The sequence below is a fragment of the Halichoeres trimaculatus genome, unplaced genomic scaffold (assembly GCF_033239565.1).
Source record: "Halichoeres trimaculatus isolate MK-OKI-2021-1 unplaced genomic scaffold, fHalTri1.1 fHalTri1_scaffold_17, whole genome shotgun sequence".
NCBI classification, from domain to species: Eukaryota; Metazoa; Chordata; class Actinopteri; order Labriformes; family Labridae; genus Halichoeres; species Halichoeres trimaculatus.
In genome coordinates this window covers 23,779,668-23,790,523 of record NW_027437195.1, presented here as the reverse complement: position 1 = coordinate 23,790,523, position 10,856 = coordinate 23,779,668, and the positions used below count along the sequence as shown (strand labels likewise).

Sequence of the window (10,856 nt, the reverse complement as noted above, 5' to 3'; positions counted from 1 at the left end):
TGATCTCGTTAACATTCCAAGAGAGACACTCCTGTTCCCCCTCTCTGCTCCTCATCCTCACCTCCAGCTGCATCTCTCCTCTCACACACCGGGACAAGTGGACCGCCTGGCAGAGGTGGCTGGGTGCACGCAGGCTTTGTACGGGTGGATGTAAAGACACCTGGATTAAAAAAGAATGGTTTAAGTAGAAAGAGTGGTCAAATAAAAGTTCAGGCTCTAAAATGTACAAACAGTGAGTAATTAAGACAAAGCCCTCTGAAGGAAAGCTCAGTGTTGAAGTTCTCAAGTCCAGGACTCAGACTCAAGTCTGGATATGTAGGACTCATGACTCAACTCAAACTCTCATGCTGATGACTCAGATTTAGACTCATTAATCAGTGAATACTTAATTAATTATTATGTATTACTTCTTTTGATAAAAGCTCCTCATAAGAAACCAGTTTGCAGGCTACGACTGGCATGTTCATGTGCCGTCTCCTGCGGTGATAGTGTGTAGGAGGATTACAAATGGGGCGAGACAAGTTGTGCAGTCTGCATTTAAAGATTTTACTGCTGAAGCCGGCAAATCCAGATCAACAAGTTCCCTAAGTAAAAAAAAAGAAAGAAAAAAAAGAAGAGGGGATGGGAAAAATAACATTTAATAACATTACACGAATAGATTCTGACTGCAGGTGCATTTTGCATGAATTGAGTGAAGTGTGACATAATTATGCAATTATTGTGTGCATTATACTTAAGTCGATGCAATTGAGATAAATAGAATTCAGATCAACAGTTGCTAATGTGAATTCACTGAATGTTTAATGCACATCGAAATTGTCTGACACAGTCGGTCCAGGACAATAATCTGGAGTCAAGCAGCAGAATTTCTTATCCTGAACTCAACACTTAAACTTCCACTTGGTGAGTTTCCTGTGTTCTGCTCTGGGGACTTTTCTAGGACTTGGGCTACGGCACTGGGGACTTGACCTGGACTGGAATAGACTCAAATTGGACTCAAGCTATAATGACTCGACTACAAGACTGCTTCAGGTGCTGCTGCTGCATCCAGTATGATTCTACTCTTGATTGTTCCTGGTGTTTTCATATATCCCCCAACTGTACAATTTGGGAATACAACTTTAGTGTTTTTGGAGATTAAAAAAGTTATAAACATATATAGTTTTCTGTTACTTGTAGGGGTGTACCAATACCGATCCGTGGTATCGCTTATCAGTGCCCTTTAAGGCTCGATCAGTATCAATAGAAAGAGAATCCATGGTGCCGATTTAGGCAAACTGCTCTATGGCTTTTTGTCAGCAGGGTATGAAAGTTTACATTTGGAAAGAACTTGTGTACATTCTGAAGGATTGTTTTGATTGTAAACATTCAAATATTTCAGAGTTTAAATAAATATTAACTTCAGTAATTCCATTAACTCATTTTTTGCCTTTTACCCAAAACATTCCCAGTCTTATCCCACAGTAGGGCAAGCAGGTTATTATTAAACACTGGTATTGGATCAGTATTGGTCGATACCAAAGCTCAGGTATCGGTATCAGAACCAGAAAAGTAGGATCGGTGCATCCCTCGTTATTTGCATGAAATACATACTTGGGGCATAGCAGTTAACCATGCGAGCTTGAGTCCAAACTGTGGTGTCTTCCCTGCATATCACTCCTCACTTTCACCCTGTGCTTGCTTTGGCGACTGTCCTGAGAGGTCTGGATAAAAGCCATAAATAGAACGACAAAAAATCCCTCCATATAATTTATGTGTAACAGATCTCATCAATTAATCAGCCTTTCATAGTCAGGTGTCAACAATGGCATTTTAACAAAGTGGCTAATGGGAAAGACTTGCATTTGGGGCAAGCCTCTAGTGGTCACTTTGGTAACTGTATTTTTGACACTGAAACATCTTCTTTCAAGAAATCATTTTCTACATGTTATTGTCTGATCAGTTCAGGTTGTGTTTTGATGTTAGTAAAGAGATGCAATGATGCAAGATGAATGTAACTGATAATTACAGTGAGCCTGTTTTGAAGCAACAACAAATATTCCAGTTAAACTGTGGGTGGTAACCTGAACACTCTGCCCTTGTACTGTAAAAAAAAGAATTTCTATGTTGGTACTTTCGTTCCCTGAGAGCTGGCACTCAGCAGAGAAGGGGAGGTGTTGCCCCAGAGCAGTGGAGTGAGGCACATCCACCTCTCTCAGCTCTGATAATGATACAACACCAAGTCTCTCTGGTGGTCCAACAAACAAGATCCAGATCGTCTCGAGTTCATTTAGGCCTCAGTTTGCCCCTTTCTTTTCCCTCTCTTGCATTTGGCCTGACCCTCTTCATGAATTCTCTCTGTCCTTTCTGTGAAAATAAGCGCCCGGTGCACACAGAAATCATTAAAGCTGACCCTAATTGTGCCAATTCCAGCAGCTCAATAGCTCTAATTACAAGGCTCTTCACTGAGGCACTCAGAAAAACGCTCAACTGTCATTTCCAACAATTAAAAAATATCTATAGGGACAAAGCCTGAGAGGAAAGGGGATATAGGGTGGGGAAGTGGGGGGCGTAGGGGTTAGCCATTCTAGCAAAGGGTGACCGGATGGCCCTTTTCAGCTCTTAAAAAGACCAGTTTCTGAGGCTGGACACCTGCACTCAACACTGGGCTTCACTCACTCCTTTGGTCCCTTCACCTTCCTTTCTAACTTGCTCTCAATGAGCCACACAAAGTGCCTGAAAGGGGGAAAGATGGAGAATGAGAAAAAGAGCAGATAGAGAGTGTGGGTGATGGAGTTTAAGAGTTCGAAGCGAGCAGACGTGTTTTCAGAGACTGTTAAGGGAGTTTTTCTTTCAGACTGGGTAAAAATTCAGAAAGATAAGAGCGAGAAGTACGGAGGTCATACACTTCTATAAACAGGTATCAGTTAGAGACTAACAATAAATATGTTGCTAAGTAAATTTAAAATGCTACTTAACTTAGCATCAAAAGTATCTTTTGACGATGGTACTTTTTTTTGTGACAGTTTTAATCTTTGAAATTTTGATTAAGTTACTTGATGTAATTTTCCATCAGATATTATTTACTCATATCCTTATCTTTTGGAAATATATATTAATTCCTAATCTGATGAAGTGTTAAATCATGGTAGAAGGTAGAATCGAGCAGACCTTTGTGTTTTTTTTTAAATTTATTAGTTTAGTATTTAATTAACTAACTTCATTACATCCCACTTCTTAGAAAAATCAGTTAAGAATGACTAAAATTCAAATTTCAACAGATTTGTTTTGAGTTTTTTTTTTTAGGTCATCATATTAGAAAAACTTTTTTTTCCTTTTAAATTAAAAATCTACTTGAGTTTTAGTCTTAATCTGTTCCAATAGTTGGGAATGAATGTTAATAATAATATAATATAAGATATATAATAATAACAGTGAAATTTATCTAAGATATCATTTCAACATTAAATATTTAATTAATTTGCAAATAATTATTTAATTGAAAAAAAGGGAAAAACTGCTTGAAAAAGTATTGACACCATCGACATGTGTGTATTATTTAGATAATATTAATATCACCATAATGAAGGATATAATTCCCCACATTTGGTGTATTTTAAAAAATCAAATTGATTTAATATTTGGCCGGTCATTTTTCTGTCTTTTTTTTCATGGTGTTCATTTTTTAACATTTTTATGTATTTGATTCTTTAAATGACATTGGATTGCTCTATGCATAGATGTTGCTCTAAAAAACACCTTGCCATACCTCTCCAAACACTGTTAATATTCCTATTGTGAAACATCATCTTTTAAAAAAATAAAAATAAATAAAAAACCCTCATGTTGAAGTTTACTGATTTGTGTGTTTATGTCAGTGCTTTTTCAACCACTGAAGACGAACCCTCCAGAAAAACAAAAGTTTTCTCTTAAAAAGCTGTAATAAAAGGCCTTCAGTGGCACACATGTTGTTGCCCAATCAACCACTGACTCCTCAAAATGCTCTACTCACACACACATTCACACACATGCACACACGCACACTGGCGCCCCCCTGCAGTGCTCCTGACAGCTATTGACTTTCCTCAATAGATGTTCTCCATTGTGAGCCAAGTACACGGGCTAAATGTCACGGCAGCAGGATCCTGGCCTCTTTAAGAGCTCTGTGTGTCTCTGAAAGGGGACGAGAACCTCAAATTTGACTTCACAATCGCTCGGCCATTGTGCGTCTTCATAAAGAGTGCTGATAATACACTGAGTGTCCCTGCAGCTGCTGACTCTCCTGCTCCTGTCCTCTGACTGACCACAGCAGACCTCTCCTCGCTCCTGGAGGGATAAGGCAGGAGGGGGCGTGGCTTTGACGCCCTCCTTTGATCCCATTGGACGCTCGGATTGTCCGTCAATGCTGCTTCTCCCCTCCTCTGCTTTTAAATGAAGTTACAATGGATACGTGCGCGATTCAACCTGTGGCAGCCGAGATGAACAGCTGATCCTCCCGCAGTGGATAAAACCGAGTCACCATGGTCACCGCCGCGTCATGATCGCTCATCCCTCGCGAGGCACTATGTGAATAGTTACCGGAGAAGTAGACAGAGGAAAAAAAAAAACGCTGACAGGAAAGTAGTGTGAAGGCTTGTGGAGCGTGTTCTTCTTGGACCTGTTGATCATCAGTGACTGACGGACTCACAGACCCTACCTGCCGCTCCGTGCCCCTGCCGCGCGCACCGATCATCAATTATGTTATTGTCAAGTTTTCTAATCTTCACCTTTTCTCACTTTTTGGCGCCTTACCTGCCGCAAGTCACCGCACAGAAGCCTGGCTCACGGGTGAGTGCATACCTGTTCGTCTGCTGGCTCATGATACTTTGAATTATAGCGACAGGACGAAGGGAAGTAACGTGCCAAATGCGTAACGTATGCGGCCTACGGATGCCTGTAAATACAATAAACTCTAAAATCTTTACTCTAGGCCTTCAGAATCACAGAAACATGTGGTAAATGTGACATTAATATAACTTAAATTTATTTGTGACAAATTATGTCTGAAAATCAACAACTTCTAAAATTTAAAGACTTTCCAAAATGTAACTCGAGGAGTCAAAGTCAAGATGAGATATAAATAAATTAGGCTGACTTATCAATACATCACTTTTAACTGAATCAGGCAACGAACATCTCCTGCTTCTGGTGTTATTTCTAACACAGTTTGAAATGATTGGAGCATTGTGTTGCTTTTAATTCAACCACAAAGTGAAACCAAATGACTTCCCAGGACTTCCCGAGCCCTCATTTTTATTGAAGAAGTCCTGTGGTTATTTTTTTTTTCAGTCATCAGCTGTTTTTACTCCCCCAGAAAAGACATTATGGTTGCCTAATGCTGTATTTTAAACACTGGCTTTTAAAGCTGGAGCTGCAAATAGCGATTATTCGTCAATAAATGTAAAAATAAAGTGCTGATGCATTTATAATTTAATGTCTGGGTTAACTGAGTCGCTGTTTTGTCCATTATTTGCAAGAAAATGGTGAAAAATGTGGCGCACTGTTTCCAAAAGGCCAACAGGCTGTCCTTAAATCTCCTTTTCTGATGTTGAATTTACTGCAACAGGATGAAGTAGAAGATGTTAAAAGAAAATTTCCTTTCTCTCAAAAAATGCACCAACAGGTTCATCAGTGCTTTTTTATTTAAAGGGATAAATCCTGACTTAAATTAATGATTCCTGGCAGTTTGTCAATCATGGAACAAAGATGAGAGTTATTTCCTTCACTGACCGGAGTTTAACCTGCATCTGCTCCACCATCCTCTCCTCACTCACTGTCATCTCCTCTTCACACACACACACTGCTCTATTTGTTCCCCCTCTTGTTGAATATGTCTCACAAACACCCCTGGCACTGTGTGTCCAGGCGGGGAGTAAGTGATGGGGAGCAGCATTGTTTCACAGATGCTGTGTAATATTTGTGGTCAGAGGAGGGGAGGATGACTGGAGGGAGAGGAAGGAGGGTGAATATGTTACACTCACTCACACACTGGAACTATTTCACAACATCTTTGAATCCCCCACTCTCGCACAAGATGGGTCATAGTGAATTCTGACTTTGCGTAATCTCTTCTTTGTTATTCTGCTTGTAATTGTTCTTTTCCAAAAAAAAGAAAGTTTCACAGGGAAGTGTATGGTGGCTCTGATGTTTGTTGTGTTAAGTTTGCGGCAGATTTGTGGTTAGCCACATAGGATAACTCAAGAAGTGCTACAAGGTTTAGGAGATCGGAAGAGAGGTGATTCTTTTTGCTGCGGTGAAACTGCTGCTCTTCTTTCTTCCTGTTGAAGCTTTAGTTAAAGGATTTCATGCTCCTCTGCAGGCTGAGAAACTCTATCACCCTCGGCCTTAGGAAAGCCTCAAAACCACACTGGACTAACTCCAAACACAGGCTGATGTCGGGCTTGAAAACAAGGCTGCTTCAAAGTTGAAAGTTTTTGGACAAAAGCTTTTCAGCAGAGTTGGCAAAAAATGCAGAAAACTTGGCTGAAGTTTGATGAACACTCGCAGCATCTCTATCATTTTAATCTCTCTAAAACGAAACCTCCTCCTCCTCCTCCTCCTCCTCCTGCTGCTCTGATCAGGCACCAAAAAGGAAAAGTCACACTCGGCCTTCTGCTGCAGATAGTTTCTACATTGCTCACAGCTGCCGTAATACCAGAACTCACACCCCCTCTTTCCACGTTGATATCAGGGGTGAAAAGCCGGTGCATAGCAATGCTGCCTTCTCATTTCCCTAGAGGCTCTATGATGCAAGAAAGTCCAACATTTCATGCAACTTGGTGAAACAAGTATGGACACACCGAAACAGCTTCAGACAGTTTAGACTCTTTGCCTCATGATTGTTCCCACCGGTGCAGGTCAGATGTCTTCACCACTCACTCTTCATTCTTCAGAGAGGAACTCTGATGTCTGTGAGCGGTGTGATCAGGCCTGAGGGAGGAATCGGAGCTCAGATTATAAAGATGTGGGATGATGGTTAAGGAAGATGTTTGCACATTTCCATGTCATAAAAAATTGGCTGAGGTCCTGTGCACTCAGGCTCAGAAAACAGATTTGGGATGTTGTCTGAATCCTCTAATTCAGAAATCTTCAGGGTCGTAGATCCAGGCCTAAACTTCCAAAACTTCACACTTTTAGGGTAAGGAAACGTCAAACATGATGGATATTATGGATGAAATCTCTGGATGGAGGTGCCAGAATTTTCCACAAAATAGATGAGATTCCCATCAATCTTAGATTTGCCAAAAGTTAAATGTTGAATGGATGTTTGAAAACAGAGAGGATGATCTTCTGGGAATGGGACGATATGTTATTCTCGTGATTCAATTCCGTTACGATTTTTGCGCTGCCGATTCAATTTATATTGCGTTTAATTGATAATTACAATTTTTGTGATTTTTAGTTCGCTTTTTAACACCAGACCATGTGAAAAGTTAAATGATGATGAAAATGTCTACAGACTATATCAAGAGCCATATTTTCCCATAAAATGCACATCACATGAGTCAAAGAGAAACATTTCACCCCCCCCTGGAGAAAAGTGGTAACTTTTTTCCAATCCAGTTTATAAACTAAAGCCGCGTTTCTACTAAGCAGACCGGTTCGGTTCGGTTCGTCTTGGTACACTGCAGATTTTGTGGTGTTTCCACTGACTTATCCCGGCACAGATCCCCAAATAACCTAGACAAGCCATCCCGCTTTTTGGGACCCTTTCGTATGGGTGCCAGACTAAACCGATCCACTCTCAGAAGGTGGAGTTACAACACTGCAGACCAATGATTGGTCAAAGGAATCGTCACTTACCCCGTGACAGCGGCTGCATTTCTCCTGGCGGAACACAGACTTCTCTGAAACAAAGCTTGATTGCTCTTTGTATTGCGAAATGCTGCATGTATTCCATCTATGCTCTTTGTTTGTCACGTTTTTCTTCTTTGTTGGATTTATTAGCGGGGTACACTGTGTCGCGCTGCTAAGGCATCACGCTATAGTTTAACAGCTGCGGCTTTCGGCATCCAGCTCACACGCTGTCTACCACGAGAGGGCACAGTTTTGCTGTGGAAACGCAAACATGATCAGACTTGACTGTACCAAACCGTGCCAAACCATACTGAACCAAATCGGACTGCTTGGTGGAAACACGGCTAAAGACTGAAATGAAGAATTTGGAAAAAAAATCAATTTTTTGACAAAAATCTCGATTTTGATATTGTGAAACAGAAAAATCGTGATATACTTTTTATATTTTTCTTCCATCGCTAACTTCTGTGAAGCTCCTCCCTGTGGTGAAACAACACATTTCTCATAGCACCTGTTTGAAGTGCTAAAGTTCAAATCTTAAGGCATACTGCGATCACTTATACTCAATATTTTGCAGGTTTTTTGGTCTGTAGCATCAGGAGTAATACGTAACAATGCAGGTGGCAAGTGTGACATCTAAATTGTGTTTCCTCAGTGAGTAGGGATGGGTATCAAATTGAGTACTTTTATAGGTACTGACTATATTCTGTCAAAATGTTAAGGTACCTAAATGCATCCTTGTGACTCTGAGGGAGTGGAAAAGTAGGCAATTTTCCATGCTGGAAATGAACACAGCATTATAAGGTTATATAGAAAACAATAGATATGTTAAATATAAAAAATACATTTTATTATTAAACAAATTGATATTTTTTTACTACATAAACCTAAAAATGTACCAAAAGTTGGTACCGTTGTGCACCAATACCAATTGCCTGGTACCAGTAATCGGTACTGTATCATTTCAAATGTGAAAGGTTCCCATCCCTATCAGTAAGAATTAAAAAAAAAAGGATGACATCCACTCTTACACATATATCCTAATCCCCCTTCATCAAATCAGCCTGTTTAGTGCCAGAGGTGGGCTGTGATGAGCAGTCGACCTGCATACTTCCATGACGGCACCAGTAAAGACTCATAAAGTCACTGGAAAACAAACATAAACAGACCGGCCTGAGCGACAGAGCAGCCAAGACTGCATACCTCCAGCTTTGGAAAGCAGAGCCGCGGTTCAAAAGCAGGAGAGCCGTTTTTATTGGTGTGAGGTCGATCACAGCTCCAGTGCAGGTGTGAGTGGTCTGCACGTGTTGATGCGGGTAACGTATGGGTGCAGGTGTGCGATCGCTCGACAGTCTGCTAATGACTCTTTATGACACTTACAGTGTGTGGAGGAATGGAGGTCAGAAACTGGACTTTTTTTTTACTTTAAGAATAAAAAAATACACTTAGTTTAACTGTACAATGGTTTTTGTTTTCAGTATGGCTTAAATTTACACTGATGTTGAATTTCATGTGAGCAAAGAGCAACGTCTCACCACAGCATATTCCAAAATTTAAGACAAGAAGAAAATGAAGAAATCCACACCTGCTGAGTTAAATTGAAGCTCAGAGGCTTAAAATGCAGACAAGCAAGGTTTAAAAAATAGCTTTTATATAAATATTTATATTTTTGGCGCTGAATCCAGTCGACCGCTGATGTAGTATTTCTACAAATCTGCTCTGGGTTTCTTCCTACGTTCAGTCGCATCATAAAAAGCTTCAGCTCAGAGGTGTTGTTGTCATTCTGCTGCCAGCAGGCGTGACTGAAGCACAATAAAACAATGATGAAGAAATGCAACAAATGGACTGGACTTCTGAGGAATCCGAACCATTCCTGCAATGTGTTGGGAATGTGTTTCTCAGTGTGTCGGACAGCTGTTTAAATGAGAGCTCACCAGGACAATGAGATAAGGTAATGCAGTACAGTTTTTGTGTTTAAAACTAGCAGTTTGTTTGTTGATTAGAGGGAAAGGTCATCAAAGGTCAGGTTTTAATGAATGACTGTAATCTTTTGGATAAAGAAGCGCTTCTTTTACCTCTAAAGTTGGATGTTCGCATGTTAACAGTAAAGCTTTTCTGTCCCTTTTCTGGGTTACTGTTTGTCCAGTTAACCTCGTGTTAGCTACAGCACATTTGTGGCACTGATGAGAAATGAGGCAAGAGAGATAAAAGAATACAGACTTTCCATCCCATCAAACCACCAAGATGCGTAAAAGAAGAAGAACTGCTGACAATGATCACACAGATGTGCTGTGCTCGTCTCTCCATTTAGCCTTTATGGGGAAAAACATTCCTGGCAGAGTGATAAGGTCATAGCTTGGCATCATCGTCCTCTGTGAGGAGAAGTCATGAAATACAAACCTCACAGATTAACTCCACTTTTTGTTCAGCAGCAGTTTCTGATTAGGCCCTGAAAGGGGAAAATCCTGTGAAGCAGTCGATGGTGATGAAAGTTGAGGTTTGGTTTCTTAGTTATGAAGGAGTGTGATTATGAATATTGATGCAAAAACATACAGCTGCTGTTCTTGGAGCCTCTGATGTTTCAAAACAAGGGGAACAAACAAACTCACCAGAGTTATTTTTACGGAAATCCTGAACTTACTCCACAACCGTTGACATGAATTTATGGTTCCACAGTGGATCAAGTGATGAGGCAACAGTGGTAGCTCATTAATACTTCTGGGGATTATGAATGTCTGAGGTAAATTTTTAACAGCTACCAAGGTAAAGCAGGAGTTCTATGTTTTTTTGACAGGCTGTTTGTGACTTTATAACATGGTGTCACAGTTCAGAAAAAGCTGATGCGGTGGTTATGTTTAATTTATCATTAAAGTATCATGATTCAAAGCAGTTGGTTCAAAAATAACTGCAGCCATAGTTTTACTCTTGGGACCATGAATTATCAATCTACATCAACTGTCTGATTGTAAATATGGTCAACAAAGTGAAAGTTGCTTAAGTTCGTAAAGTTTAAGGTAGCTCAATAAGCGAAAAATTGTCAT

The 10,856-nt window shown here is 40.3% G+C and overlaps 1 protein-coding gene across 7 annotated transcripts in view; it reads left to right on the top strand.

Moving 5' to 3' along the window:
- The first annotated feature begins 4,455 nt into the window (after window positions 1-4,455).
- The window catches only part of smoc1 (SPARC related modular calcium binding 1), a 67,087-nt gene continuing 60,686 nt past the window's right edge, over window positions 4,456-10,856 (top strand). For all 7 annotated transcript variants that reach the window (XM_074692876.1, XM_074692875.1, XM_074692871.1 and 4 more), the window contains exon 1: window positions 4,456-4,806. In XM_074692876.1, the coding sequence (XP_074548977.1) occupies window positions 4,717-4,806 (90 nt within the window). In that variant the 5' untranslated portion in view covers window positions 4,456-4,716. The remainder of the gene's footprint in view (window positions 4,807-10,856) is intronic.